This window comes from Aspergillus tanneri (assembly GCF_003426965.1).
Source record: "Aspergillus tanneri strain NIH1004 chromosome Unknown AapTan_7_pilon_pilon_pilon, whole genome shotgun sequence".
NCBI classification, from domain to species: domain Eukaryota; kingdom Fungi; phylum Ascomycota; class Eurotiomycetes; order Eurotiales; family Aspergillaceae; genus Aspergillus; species Aspergillus tanneri.
The window spans coordinates 2,883,016-2,897,276 of NW_022984634.1; the positions used below are offsets into that span (position 1 = coordinate 2,883,016).

Genomic DNA, 14,261 nt, shown 5'->3' on the forward strand with positions numbered 1-14,261 from the left:
TCCCCCGGTCCGCTTAGTCAGCGTCACATACCTGCCAATCAGCCGCCCGGATTGGTAAGTATAGCACAGTGTTTGTCTCTGGATACTACACTGCATACGCTACATAGAGAAGGACTACAGGTATAGTGCTGTCATTGAGCTGCTACCATAACATACGCGACTCCGTCTCAAGCGAATGACTGATCCACCCGTATCCAAAGCCCAGCCAAGGAAAAAAGAACCCATGAACCATCCCCACAGAGGAATCGTACTGCCTCCTCATCTATGCATTGAAAGCGCGACCCTGACGGGCATGGGCGCGATGACCCCGGAAGGGCCAGCCATCAACGGGGAAAGGCCAGCCATCGGTCGGGAAGGGCCATGCGATCGTCGAGCTAGGAGGAGTCGAGCTAGGAGGAGTCGAACTGGGAGGAGTCGAACTGGGGGTGCCCGGGGTGCTCGAAGGGGTGGGGGTGGGCAATGGAGTGGAGGATGGGGTGGGAGTGCTCGAAGGCTGGGATAGATGATGAGCCAGGGCACCATGTGGCTTCAATCGCTGGATTAGATTACACTCACCACGGGGAGAATATGGAACCCGCCATTGCCCTGAGCCACAGCCGGGGTTAGGCAAAGAGAAGCCGCAACTGCTCCGAGGATCGCGACGGTCTTCATGGTGACGGAGATGTACAAATTAGACCCGTATAGGCTATCACAAGGAAATATATGTCAGGGATGAAGGAAGGTGGCGTTGTGCGCAGCACGACGGAGGGTTTCAACCAAGGACGGACAAAATAAAATTATAGGAGTAGGATGGTCTGACTGGAAGACATCGAGCAGTGCCGGGTACTTATAGAGAGCCTGGACCTACTCGTTCACCCCTCTTGCGTGAGTTGGAATCAATTCAAGGATGATATGGATCAACAGCGCTCAAACAGGGAATGTTTGAGGGGAAGAAAAGAGAAGCCATTGACGATTCTAGACTATGATCCGTCCCTGGGCCTGCTGCCTGCATCAGTGGTCACCGATAGGCGAACAAAGACGGGAGTTCCTGTTGTCCTGCATGCAAAGCACGGCGACTGGCCCAATCCAGATACGATGGACCGTCGATCCAGAGGCGCCGCCGTGTCAACTGTCAACCGAGGGGCGGCAACAGCACGACGATCCCCGTCGGAGGGTTTCTTCCATCCTTCCTATCATGAATATCATCGCCGTCGCCATCCCGTGTGTGTGTGCCGATCAGTTTCTCGGCGTCGAAACGCTGTGGAAGAGTCAGAAATGCTCCGTCGGACATTGCTAGGAGAAACCCGAGATAACGGCGACGATCCTCGATCGGAGTCGTTATTCAGACTCCAATCAGCAGGCTTGGACGGGGCCATCTGGGTCAGGGCGGTTCTTGTTCTACGCCAATCTGGACTGCGCTGAAACATGCTCGGGAAGGCTGACGACATGGAGTTCTTACTCATCCTTAGAGGAAGCAACGAAGAAAAAGAACTGAATATATGGAACACTTGGGGAATCTATGTACAGACGGCCATCTCCTACAACAAATGAACAAAATAAAATACGCAACCAGAAGCCCAAAAGGTATCAAGAACCGCATAATCATGTCACACCCAAGATACTAAGACGGATCGGCACATGTATCTCAGTCCAGCCCCAAAAAAAAAAAAAAAAAAAAAGACAGAAAGAAAAACCAATTTATCCCAAACTCCCCAGTCAATCGTGAATACGAGTATGGATGGACGTTCGATCAGCTCTCGCCGGGTTGGTCGTTGTCCTCCTCCATAGGCACGTCGCCCCCCAGCTCCTGCTCCACTTCGTCGACCACGAAATTCTCATAGTCTTCCAGCCCTTTCTGGATATGGACCTTGAACCGGATCACGTCGTGCAGCATGCTTTCCACGTTGGTGTGCAGCTCCTCGCGGAGGGCATTGGCTCGGAGGGTGAGTTGTTCGTACTCGATGTTCGTGTTCATCTCCCGCTGTTCCATCAGCTGCACACTCTCGGTCATCGTGGCCCGCATTTTGGCTAACTCCTTTTCCATTTTCTCGATCTGGGCGTCCGAGGCGAGTTTTTGCGTCGTGGTGATCTCCTTGGTCCGCTCGAACTCCTCCTCTGCGGCGCGTCGCTTGTGCTCTAAGGCGTGCACTTCGCTCCGCTTCTCGTCCATCGCCTCCTTGATATTATCCAGGAGGTTGCGCCGCTCCAGGTCATCATCAATGGCGTGCTTCCGTCGCTCGTTGATTTCCTTGCGAAGCGCCTGAAGACTGCTGCGGACGGCCCCCCGTAGATCCAAATTTAGTAGATATGCCGGGTGATAGCCCGTGAATGGCTCTGCCAGCAGTCGATCCCCATCCGATGAGATCCGGTTCGGCGCTCCGCCGATCTGGGAGGCGGAAAAGTGGCTTTCGTTGACGTTGAGGCTGAGCTCGTAGTCCTGGCCTTTGGCATTGACCGCAGACCGGGGAATCAGACTGGTGTGGTAGCCCAGAGTGTTGTAAGCCTTAACGATCTCCTCCAGATCCTCCAGCTTCTTGCTCGCATCATTTTCCTTCGCCATGACGCGCGCGTCGGTCTCTTCCCGTCGACTGACCGTGTCGTCGAGGCTCTTCTGCAGCCGCTCCCGTTCAGTATTCATCCGATCAATATCCTGGATCGTGATCCCCTGCTGGTCGACGCTCGCCTGCAAGCCCGAGCGCTCCTCCTCCGCCGCCAGCAGTTCCGTCTCGGTCTTCTTGAGTTGGTCATCCAGGAACTGGATGCGCTTTTCGTACTTCTCGATCTTGCCCTGGACATTCTGATTGTAGTCCTCGAATTTCCCCTTGTCGTCCTCTAAGATGCGGAAGTGCTTGTCGAGTTTGGCAATATCGGGGGCAGTCTTCTCCATTTCTTCGATTTGATCGCGCAGGGACCGATTTTCGGCTTCGAGGGCCTGTAGTTCCTGGACGTACTTTTCGTTCCCCTTGTCAAATTCCCGGGCCATCATTTCGACGTGTGGAACCAACCGTTTCTCGGCGGTTTCGTCGTCCTCGTCCTCGCCGCCCTGCAACCAGTCATGGTAGGCGCCCGTGAGAAAACGGAAAATAATGCGGTCCCCCGAGACATCCACACCGAGCTCGGCACACGCGTCGTCGTATTCTCCCAAGATAAACCGGTCCATCATCTGGGCCACCTGCATCAGCCAATGCAGCATGCCGAGGAACGTAGGCCAGTTCTGGCCCCCGACGGCCGCGATCTGGGATTTGGTGATGCCTTTTTCGTAGGGGTAGCGCAGTTGCTTGAGGATTGGTGGGACTTCTGAATCCATGCTCTTTTGGAACCGGTAGCCTGGGTCGATGCGATGATATAGCCACTGGAAGATAAAGTTGAAATCCTTTTGCGTCGGCGACCGCAGGGCGTTTTGATTCAGGGAATGTTTCATCTCGAGCTCGAAGTTGTTATGGGTCAAATACTCCAGGAGCTCTTGTCCGATGCGAGCCTGAAATGACCGGTCTCGGAGGGGTCGTGGATCCCTGGGGACCCCAGCCGCTGTAGGGACCTGCGTAAAGAAGGACTGGTGGCCCATTGCGCCTCCGACCGACGGTCGCGAAAAGACGCTGCTCCTCCGCTGAAGGCCCTGCAACGATGGGTTCGACGAAGACAAAGGTCCTGGAGCATAGCTTGGGCGACTGACACTCGCGCCGTGGAATATGTTGCTCGAGACGGAGCGGCGGACGGATGACAAACCGGCATCAGCGCCGAACCCCCCGGACGAAGAACGTTGGAAGTTAGGTTGTTGCGGCCGACTGGCCGAATTCATCAGCGACATGGAGCGCGTATGTTGGGAAGTGAAGGGCGGGTTTTGGAATCCCATCGAACTAGTGCGTTTCAAGGCCGACGACGGTTGGGGCAGGGAGGAGAAGTTTTGTACGCTCCCCAGAGTCTGTGCCATTGACTGCGTTAGTTAACGTTAACAGTTACCATCCCTCACAATACTATGAAGTCTTTGAAAGGCCCATCGGCAGCTGTCTAAATCAAATGGGGAACCGGGGGAGGGGTGAATAGGAACATACTTCTCGAGGGCGTCTGATACTGAATAAACCTGTATCCTGCGACATGATGATAATTTAGCCGCAGTCGCGGCCTAGGGGCGGAGAATCGACACCAGGCCTTCTAGAAGGGCTCAACCGTGATTATGCAGACCAAGAATGGGGGAAGCGACAGCAGCGAAAAGACGGCAGCACAACAGACCGACGATGGATGTAAACAAGCTATGCCACTTTGAACAGAAATGGCAGGCGGTGGGATGTACCGGAACAACACCGGCACCGAGCAGCAAGTCGTAGGTACTTAATCACGAGACTCTGGGGAACCTCCGCCGTATCGTAATTACTGCGGAACTTCCGAGGTTCATTCGATTGCCCTCCCTCTCTCTTTCATTCTCCTCTTCTCTCTCCCCTCTCCCTTTCTCTCTCGCTAGATTTATTCCATTGTTCTCCTGACTGCCAATATCCCTGGAATTCGAGCCTTCGGCTGTCTCCCATCATGGCTCGCGAGGAGCTGATCTCCTCTGCTGTAAGTTAGATCCACCTGATCACTGTACTGCTTTCGGCGTCGGAGCTGACCGTGATTCTCGATGTTTAGGTTACTTGTGCGTGCTTGACGCCTCCTATCCCTTCTCCCACTTAGTATTATTATTATCACGATGATGATTATGGTGATGATCTTAACTCTCTTATAGTCCTCCAGGATCCGGCGGTGTCCTCGTCGCCATTGGAAAAGAAAGTCGCATTTCTACAATCGAAGAACCTGACAAAAGAAGAGATCGATATTGCTCTAGCTCGAGCAGGTGAAGACCCTTCCGCTGCAGCTGCAGCTGTATCAACATCCTCCTCTTCGGGATATCAATCGCAACCTGTTTACAGACCTCCCCCTCCCCCTCCTCAAGGATATGCGTATCCTCCATATGACCAATGGCAGCCCCCTCCAGAGTGAGTTTACCAAGTTTGCCATCCGTTCAAGCACGACGAAGAGAAATCAAAACTAATAATTACACGCTGTAGACCCCCTAAGAGGGATTGGCGGGACTGGTTCATTATGGCGACGGTGATGGGAGGCGTAAGCTATGGGCTGTATTTCGTTGCGAAGGTCAGTGTTTCTACTCTCCATTCTACCCATGAATGAGACTGACCCTTCTTCAAGCGTTACATTACACCGTTGATCGCACCACCTACTCCGCCCCAATTGGAGCAGGACAAGGAGAACATTGATGAACAATTTTCCCGTGCGTTTGCTCTGATCGAGCAACTTTCTACCGACACCGCCGCCCTGAAGTCCGCCGAGGAGGCGCGCACGGAGCGGTTAGATGCCGCGTTGCACGAGGTGGAGAATCTAGTTGCAGATCTGAAGACAGCTTCGCGCCGGAGAGACGACGAAACCCGTCGTATCAATGATGAAGTCAAGTCCTTGAAGGATACCATCCCTAAGGCCCTGCAAGGCGCTCGCGAAGGCAACGAGAACCGATTGAAGGAGCTGGGCACCGAGCTGAAGAGCTTGAAGGTTCTCCTGGGCAACAGAATTGGCGGCACATCGAGCTCTCCTGCAACCGCAAAGCCTGCTGGCACATCGGCCCTGCCCGTTGCTTCTCGGCCCGCGGAGGACTCTACTGTCCCAGTGACTCCAGCAGCTACGTCCCCAACCAACGGCACCACGACGGGACAAGACTCTCAGGCCTCGACCGGGACAGCTCAGGAAACCTCTAGCAAGAGCACCCCCTCGACGAACGGCAACCCTCTTTCTCAGTTCAGCCGATCGGCATCTATTCCTGCGTGGCAGATGGCGGCCGCTCATCGCTCCAAGAACGCATCTCCATCGACACCGGCGTCTGGTGCTGGGGGGTCCTCCTCCACCGATAATTCCAGTGACGAGCAGAGTGCTCCAGCCAGTTAGATAGTTGCCTATCCATAAATTACTGTCATGTCCCATTATCTGTAGAATCTGGCTTCTCGCATTTCTTTTTTGTCGCCTTATTTACTACCTGTATTTATCATGAATTAAACGGAGATAGAAACTTCCTTTACCAGGATGTCTTTGAATTGTATGTATCCTGTCAACGGATCATCGACCATTACCAAAATCTTGGCACATATTTCGACGTCACTCCCTCTCGTCTTTTGCACATCCTCTACCTTCGTCTCCAACTATTTTTTTTTTTTTTTAAAAAAAAGAGGGGGAAAAACCACCGAGAATTAATCAAAATGTCAACATCGCAAGACCGCCCTTCATCCAATCGCGATTCCCATTCCCATTCCCACCGTCCACGCTCCGACTCGCGCTCTCGGTCGCGCTCCCCGGACAGGCGCAAAAGACATCATCACCACTGCCGCCACTACAACGGCCATCGCCATCGTCATAGCCATCACGATCGCCATAACCGACACCATGATCATGATCGTCACGAGGGAAATCTCCCTGTTGTTGTCCTCCCGTTCCAGGCCCGAGAACTCTCCAAGCGCGATTTGGCCCTGTTTGAACCCATGTTTGCCATGTACCTGGACATCCAGAAGGGACTTATATTGGAAGAGTTAAGTGAAGAAGAGGTTAAGGGACGATGGAAGAGTTTTATGGGGAAATGGTAAAATATCCCCCTCGTCCTCCGCTTTTATTTTCTTTTCTACTTCTCTTTAGAGCCTGAAAGCCTCTCCCGTTTAGCAGAATTATCTAGTCAAAACATCTGTTACAAAATGAATTCAAACTGACATAATAGGAACCGTGGAGAACTCGCAGAAGGGTGGTACGATCCAAATACCTTGGAAAGAGCCCGTCGCGATATTCAGACTCATCCAGCACCACATCCGAACCGCGGATCGCCGGACTACGGAGATCAATCCGGGAAACGAGATGAGTCGTTAGACCTAGAGCGAAGGACAAGAGAGTCAGACGTCAGGGATGGTGCTGAAGATGATGACGATGAATATGGACCGGATTTGCCGTATGGACACGGAGCTCAGAAGGGTCAGCTGTCGGGGCCGGCGATTCCTACAATGCAGGATCTAGAATTGCGAAATGGTACATTCCTATTCTTGCTTTCCAGACTCTTTTTTTTATTTTTATTTTTTTTTGTTTTTTGGTCACATCACTAACTTGTCGAAGAATTCACTCTTGATGAGGCTATTGTGTCCCGTCAGGACGCCCAGAAACACCGCCGTGCCGAGCTCCGTGCGCACCGATCCGAGCTCCGACATATAGAAGACGAAGTGGCGCCACGCGCAGAACCGGGAACGCATGAGCGGCGCATGGAGAAGCGTAAAGAAGCCGCTGCGGCGAATCGCGCCTTCGCAGAAACCCGGCGAGGAGGCTCCCCCACGGACGCTGCTCCTGAAGAAGAGTTGATGGGCTCCGGCACCAACGATTTCGAGGCGATGAAAAAGGACCGGGAGCGGGAACAGCGCAAGAAGAACGAGCGGGAGATCAGGAGAGAAGAAATTCTGCGAGCCAGAGCGGCCGAGCGCGAAGAACGGTTGCAGCAATATCGACGGAAGGAAGATGAGACGATTGGGTGGCTGAAGACCCTGGCGAAGCAAAGATTTGGGTAAATGATTTGCTCTTTTCTTCTCTGATAGTACTTCTCATTCGCGACTTTCGACTGTATCCACATTCTTTTCTCACCCTATTTCCCCATTCATTACATAGACATCCATAACTATATACACAATGATCTAGAGGTGGCCTTCAGTGGCGATAATGGACTACATAGCATCATACGATAGCGCCGCCTTTAAAACCTGCCATTGACTGGGTTAGAAGACCAACGTGGAAGAACACTCTGCAGTGTCGCCCGTGCCAGCCCAGCTAAGTGGGAAGCATGTACGGCTCATGGCCGAAGCCAACTTCGACAGGTTCACTCTCTGTAAGTTTCCTGCGGACAGCTGCTCGGCGCTTCGATTTCCTGGTCCTCTTTCGTGCCTTCCTTGGATATGCTAAAACTACACCATTATCCACCTGCTGCAGGACTGAAGCGGTTGAGTCATTGCTCATGCCTCCATGAGCTGTATAGGAAACAACATTACCATCTACAAGAGGACTCAATGTTTCACGCACAGTCAAGGGATGGGGAGTCTGTCGCATATTCTCTTTTCCGACTTGGTTGTGCTCTGGAAATTGTTCCGAAGTACCAGTGTGCTGATTCTCATTTGTACAAGATCCTGTGTGCCTATCCCTGCTCTCGGCGGAATGTCGCTGTGCGAAGGGAATAAACTCCGGGGCATCAGGCTTCAATATCGTCCTTTGAAATGGAGAGACATCGGCAAAGTTTCCTCCCGGAGATCCAGTAGCAAGATGGGAGATTTCCTTTTGCTTTGCTCTCTCGTTAGCCTTGTGTAGGAACCATTTACCAACATTCGACATCGATAGATCGACAGGATCGTTGGGGTCTTCGCCTCGACCAAGTGGAATACGATTCACTTCTCTGGTAGCCAGCGGAGTTCCAGCTGGTTGTGATTTCTTGCCAAGCACTTTAACTGCTGAAGTAGGAGGCTTAGGTCTGGCTAGATGTGACCAGAGACAAGAGTAATACCCATTTGCTGCCAGCAGCGAATTGTGATCCCCCTGCTCGACTACTCTACCGCGACGAAAGACAAGGATTTTGTCGGCGCTTGCGATTGTGGAAAGACGGTGCCTATTGGAACAGGTCAGACACGAGAAGAGCGGACGCCATTGTTCTCCAACTTACGAGACGATGAAGATGGTTCTCCCCATATAGAGCTTTTTGAGAGCCTGCAAGACTATCGACTCGGTGTTGCTATCTACATTGTTCATCACTTCGTCGAGGAAGAGTATTTTTGGATCTCTGAGGATTATTCTCGCAATCCCCATCCGTTGTCGTTCACCAGAGGATAAACTCACGCCGTATTCTCCGAGAAATGTTTGATATCCCTCTTGGAATGACATAAAGAGACCGTGGAGACCCACAACTTTGCAGGCCTCGTACACTTGTTCATCTCTGGCAAATATATTAGAATATTTGACGTTGTTCATGATCGTATCGTGGAATATAGCTGGTTCTTGAGGCACTACACCAACACTGTCGCGCAAGCTCTCCAACGTCACGCTTTGGATGTTTTGTCCATCGATGAAAATTGTGCCGTGCGCTGGATCATACATGCGTAGAAGGAGTTTCGATAGGGACGATTTTCCACTTCCTGATTCGCCCACAATGGCTACGGTTTGGCCACCTTCTACCTGGAAATCGACGTGACTCAGCGACTGCTTCTGCCCAGCGTAAGTGAATCCGACGTCTCGAAAGTCAACGCCCCCTCGATCCACTAGAAGCGGTTTGGCATCCTTGAGATTGCAGATACTGGGTTCAATGCTCAGCCTTGCCACTAGCTCACGCGCATTAAGAATACCTAGAGTGGTATCGCGAATCACACTAGGAAGGACCTGAAGGTGGCTGGAAAGCCGCGACCAATAGAAGACCAGCATCACAAAACTCCCAAGAGATTTCCTGCCCCAGGCTATCTGATAAGCTGCAAGAAGGTATAGTCCAAACAACCCTCCGCTCAACAGGCACGACCGCGCAAGGCACTCTAGATGAACACCGAGGGAGAAGGAAGCTGATGAGCCCATGCGGTTCGCAATGGCCGAACGAAACCGTAACTTCTCGTGTTGGATGCGGTTGAAGTAAACTGTAGTCTGCCAGTTTGAGGTTGCTTGATACAGGCATTTATGCTCATTTTCCATGTCACTTATCAATCGCTCCTGTTTCCCCAGGAGTCTGGGGAGCATCTTGTACGACACCCAGAAGAGGACAATGACGACGGCTGTAAACACCATTGCCATATAGATGCTGAATATATAGCACAGCACTACTATAGCCACCGAAATGTCGACAGCAGTTGGAATGATGTGGAAGACAAACGAACGAACCAGGTATCTGACACTCACCCCCCGGGTCACCGATTCCCAGAGATTTGCTGGATTTGTTTTGGCATGGAAGTCGCCAGGCAATGTCAAAATCTTGTCGAAGATAGCCGTCCCAATCCTGAGATAAAAGTTATCCTCAAGAGGGAACCATATGCATTTGCATAGCATTGGTATGCCGCCACTGGTGTCTAAAAGCCAGAGGGCGACGAAGATGCCTATTTCGTGGCATGGAACCGTCCCTGCGAGAAGCCATTGATATGAGCACATTCGAAAATTTCCCAGGGATAGAGGGGGAATTAAGAACGAATACGTCGATGAGACGACATACCAGGTTTCTCGATAAGCGCGTCTACAACACGCCCCAATTGCAGAGGAACGAGCAAAACCAAAGCCCTTTCTACCAGGAGGCAAATGCCAGCCACAGCACACAGCAGCTGCAGAAGAGGTTTGTTCTGGGGCCAGACGAAGGGCATGAGCAACTGCCATCGAAGTTAATAAACGCTTTTATGGTACACGGACAGTCCGACCTACCATGGTTTTCCCAGAATTAGAGTCGGGCCTGCCGTTTTGACGTGTCCCATTGCTAAGATTCGCAGTCTGACCTGTAGACATCGCACCATAGTGGGACCCTCCATGTCTATAGAGATGATTGTTTCTGGGCGTACGGTCGTCCCCTAGGAGGGGCACTGTTTCACCGTGCTGATGGCGCCTTAGAGGAACCAAAGATTTAACGGCAACACAAGCAAGAAGAGACAGAATCAGCAAACGGATTCCACGGACAACAAATACAGCAATAGCCCATGCCGTCCCCATCAATTCCAGATGCCGAGTTTTCGGAACAAGCAAGAATACTTCCGCCAGGCAATATATAATGGAACATCCGGCAAGAGAGGCATACGAAGATATACGGGGGCCCGAGAGATCAAGGAACATTGAGAACCAGATGAAAGCCGAGTTCACGTTATAAGCCTGATAAATGCCTGCGCGTTAGCATCCTTTAGGAGGATACAGCTCAGAAAGTGTTCTCACAATGCTATCCCGGGATACCGCTGGCTCTCCTAGGAGAGAAAAATACAGAAGACCGGCAGAGCTTAGAGTCTACAGGAGGATTAGTACCTGTTCCACCGAAGATACGGACGAGGCCCAGGGAATGAAATACATAAGTGATGCAGACGATGCCCATACAGCATAGCGCGACTCTCCGCGCGAGACCTTCACTACCGCTATGGCGGAACCCCAGTGCAAATCTGACCAGAGCAGACACAAAATATGAGAAAGCTGCAACCGATGGCAGAAGCCAGTGGACGATCACGACAACGTCAAAACCCAGTATGTCTGGGCCGAGAGTAATGTGAGCGGCCATACCGACGGGTAATCTCAAGTGGTGATAGCTTGGAGTCTCAAAGGTAGAAGAGGCATGCACAGGGAAGATAATACAAGAGAAAACAGGAGGAAGACAATAACAGAGGAAGTGGGAGAAGGCCGGACCCTCTTCTAAGGAGGAAGGAAGAGAGTGATGAACAAACAAGCAAGGAAGGAAGGAAGGAAGAAAAGAAAACAAGGAAGCTGCGGTGGAGGAGAGAGTCTTAAAACGGACAAACTGTGAACTCTAGACCAATCTGGAAACTCCCGTCCATGATCTGCAAGCAACGTGACGCCAAACCCATGCGAAACCAGCTCACCCTTTCGTCCTTCACTAAGTCTTTCTTCCAAGGTCCAGATTGGCAACCAGCCTCAGGTGATCAGTGCCCTCGACTGCCGCCTCGCCTATCCCAAAGAATGGCTTGACAGCAACATCCACTGTCTCCTCGAAGAGGCGGCCTACCACGGCCTCTCTAAGATCTTCACCCGTTTGTGCGAAGTCTGGGTAAGCATTTATTTCAAGGAGCCAGGCTGTTCCATCGTGATCAACCAGAAAGTCCACTCCGAAGAGTTCGAACACGTTGGGGAGAGTCTGGAAATGGACCATCATTCCTCTGGCAGCAGCCTCAAATACTTCCCCCGTTATGGAACAGATCTGGTCAAAGATCTTCTCCTTCCAATCCTCGCTAAGTCCGGGGACATGGTGATCAAGCTGCCAATATCGTCGAACGCTACCTTCATTGGCGCTTCCACCTTCTTGGAAACAGGTATTCGTAAGATGGCGTGCAAGGTCTGTGACTTCATCTTCATCTTCCCATGGAGGACAGTATGGCTTTGCCGCGAACAAGGCTAGCATTTCCTTAAAAACGTAGACTTTCAACGCGCCAACGGCGAGAACATAAGTGCGGATGTGAAACTTGCGATTCGAAGACGATGGGAGGAGCAGAGGCGGGTCGATATATGGTTGGGCAATGAAATGGCGTAGTTGAGAGGTGACTACTCCGTTATCATGGCCGTCATTTTGCTCCTGCTCTGATCCACTCTCTGCGTCTGATTCATCTACTTCCCATTCCTCAAATATCTCACGCAGCTGCTCTTCACTATTGAAGAGGCGGATCCCTTGCCCGCGGTCACTCATTCCCGGCTTCAGAATCCACCATTCCTTGTTGGACGCAGGTCTTTCTTCGTTCTTCTCCAGGCTGTGCCGCAGTTCATACGCCTCCAGAAGTGCATCGTCCAGGAACTCCGCGTAGTCCAGCTCGAAATCCACCGCGAACTTGAAATGCTTCCCTAGAATGCTGTCTGGGTACTTGGTGACCCAATTGGCGATCGTATTAGACATATAGTGCTTGCGGATCAAGGCCTTGCGGATAATGTAGGCATTGGCCAGTGATGAGGACGGGTTAAGCATGACATGCTCAAATTCAAGGCGTTCGTATTCACGATACTGGAAGACAGGTGCCGAAGGGGACGGCAGGTCCGACAGTGAAGATATCGTCTTATAGCAACCGCCACCAAGGCGATGCTGTAGTGCTTGTTCCATCAGGGTTTGGACATATGGATGATCGCTGTCCACAAGAGAATATAATGTAGGCTCAACATTACCGGGTCTACACGATTTAAATCTATCAGAATCTCGTCCTTCCACGTATCCAGAGCGCATAAGATAAGGTAACGGAATGCCGCAAGAGGGGTGGTAAAATCATGCAAAATATTTATATCGGAGACGGTCATATACAGCGACGCTTCGCTTGCCAGAATTCCACTCACAGCTTGATCTCCCCTTGGATACCGGGCGTATGCATAAAATTTGCCTTTAAAGGGGTAACACTGGACCGGGTTAGCCGATCAATGAACAAGTGCTTCACCCAAGGATGCACCAACGAACCTTGTCATGCCTTCCTTGACAGCCCAGCCATCATTCCCAGGCTGGCTTTCCTCGACACTCCTGTAGACATCGGAAAAATTGGGTGCCCATTGAAAATGTTTATGCTGGATACGAGATTTCCGTGCGTTACTTGCCCCGACATCTCCCACTGGCTTCACCCCAAACTTCTCGCCCTGATGTCGCAGCTCATGTTCCCGCACCTCGGGGTCAATATCAGGCACAGCGGCATCCACTGCCCGGAAGCAGCTGCCAGATGTCCACCGGTTGTCGAGCATCTGGGTATAAAGAATCCGGTTTTGGCTCACGCCAGGCTCCAGTGGCACATTAACTGTATAAAGGTCCACTCCTTCGGCCCAATTCTGGGTGAGATACTCGATCAATCGCACCGAATGGCGGGATGCCTCAGCAATTACCACGGGGTCATGGTCCCGTGAGCTAAAAGCGTAAGAGAGAGCAATAGAGCGCTTCCCACAGGCAGCGCCCTCCATGGCGCCCCCAATGGTCCCGCTCGACATCGCAAACAGAGAGGTTGTATTCCGGCCATAATTCGGGCCTGACACCACGAGATCCACCGGCCCCCGGTCCTGGAAGTAGTGGTAAAGACCAATTTGGACACAGCTAGCCGGAGTTGAATCGATCAGGACCCATTCATCCCCCTCCAGGTCCTTGTCATTCGCATCGTAGCATCGAGGCAACTCATGTGTAGTCCCGTCGTCTTGATGGAGGGTCCCTGGGCGGAAGTAGGTAGGCTTCACGGAGGCGCCGATTAAATGAGCTTTTCCAATCCAGGACCGCTGCTGATGCGGTAGAACAACCGATACAATATGCCCAGCCGACTGGAGCGTATGGACGAGAGAATGGACGTAGGGCGAAGACTGGCTCGACGGGGGACCGTCGTCGTTCACAACCTATGAGTTGATCGGTCAATCATTAGGCGATAAAATCAAATCGGGCTTTCAAAATAGACCCAGCGGTGCACTTACAAGAATATGCATTGAGGCGGGCAGGTAGAGGGAGAACGCAGTATTGTTGTCGGGGAGGTCAAGGGGAAAAGCCGCGAGAGACAGCGGGAAAAGTTTCCCCGCCATTTTCCCCTCCGACAGCTCCACCGGCGGTTACGCATAGATCC

General features: G+C 51.9%; 7 protein-coding genes across 7 annotated transcripts; 3 read left to right on the forward strand and 4 right to left on the reverse strand.

The window, feature by feature from the left end:
- Window positions 1–262: 262 nt before the first annotated feature.
- Window positions 263–651, reverse strand: ATNIH1004_007560 (uncharacterized protein; the record flags this gene model as incomplete). The annotated part of the gene is made up of 2 exons (XM_033572180.1): window positions 263–493; window positions 556–651. 2 exons carry the CDS (start codon window positions 649–651, stop codon window positions 263–265), a joined length of 327 nt encoding a protein of 108 aa, XP_033425495.1.
- A 240-nt stretch (window positions 652–891) lies between these two features.
- On the forward strand, window positions 892–1,401 carry ATNIH1004_007561 (uncharacterized protein; the record flags this gene model as incomplete). The annotated part of the gene is made up of 1 exon (XM_033572181.1): window positions 892–1,401. One exon carries the CDS (start codon window positions 892–894, stop codon window positions 1,399–1,401), a length of 510 nt encoding a protein of 169 aa, XP_033425496.1.
- Window positions 1,402–1,729: 328 nt separating this feature from the next.
- Window positions 1,730–4,076, reverse strand: NDC80 (kinetochore-associated Ndc80 complex subunit NDC80; the record flags this gene model as incomplete). The annotated part of the gene is made up of 2 exons (XM_033572182.1): window positions 1,730–3,913; window positions 4,032–4,076. 2 exons carry the CDS (start codon window positions 4,074–4,076, stop codon window positions 1,730–1,732), a joined length of 2,229 nt encoding a protein of 742 aa, XP_033425497.1.
- Window positions 4,077–4,503: 427 nt separating this feature from the next.
- Window positions 4,504–5,907, forward strand: pex14 (putative peroxisomal membrane anchor protein (Pex14); the record flags this gene model as incomplete). The annotated part of the gene is made up of 5 exons (XM_033572183.1): window positions 4,504–4,533; window positions 4,603–4,609; window positions 4,700–4,949; window positions 5,022–5,106; window positions 5,161–5,907. The coding sequence occupies 5 exons, from the start codon at window positions 4,504–4,506 to the stop codon at window positions 5,905–5,907; spliced, it is 1,119 nt and encodes a 372-aa protein (XP_033425498.1).
- A 308-nt stretch (window positions 5,908–6,215) lies between these two features.
- On the forward strand, window positions 6,216–7,553 carry ATNIH1004_007564 (uncharacterized protein; the record flags this gene model as incomplete). Its single annotated transcript, XM_033572184.1, has 3 exons — window positions 6,216–6,592; window positions 6,725–7,026; window positions 7,111–7,553. The coding sequence occupies 3 exons, from the start codon at window positions 6,216–6,218 to the stop codon at window positions 7,551–7,553; spliced, it is 1,122 nt and encodes a 373-aa protein (XP_033425499.1).
- A 256-nt stretch (window positions 7,554–7,809) lies between these two features.
- On the reverse strand, window positions 7,810–11,245 carry ATNIH1004_007565 (uncharacterized protein; the record flags this gene model as incomplete). The annotated part of the gene is made up of 6 exons (XM_033572185.1): window positions 7,810–8,635; window positions 8,690–10,121; window positions 10,211–10,361; window positions 10,414–10,851; window positions 10,912–10,980; window positions 11,042–11,245. The coding sequence occupies 6 exons, from the start codon at window positions 11,243–11,245 to the stop codon at window positions 7,810–7,812; spliced, it is 3,120 nt and encodes a 1,039-aa protein (XP_033425500.1).
- A 333-nt stretch (window positions 11,246–11,578) lies between these two features.
- Window positions 11,579–14,220, reverse strand: ATNIH1004_007566 (putative acid phosphatase; the record flags this gene model as incomplete). The annotated part of the gene is made up of 4 exons (XM_033572186.1): window positions 11,579–12,854; window positions 13,015–13,074; window positions 13,133–14,040; window positions 14,116–14,220. The coding sequence occupies 4 exons, from the start codon at window positions 14,218–14,220 to the stop codon at window positions 11,579–11,581; spliced, it is 2,349 nt and encodes a 782-aa protein (XP_033425501.1).
- Window positions 14,221–14,261: the final 41 nt, after the last annotated feature.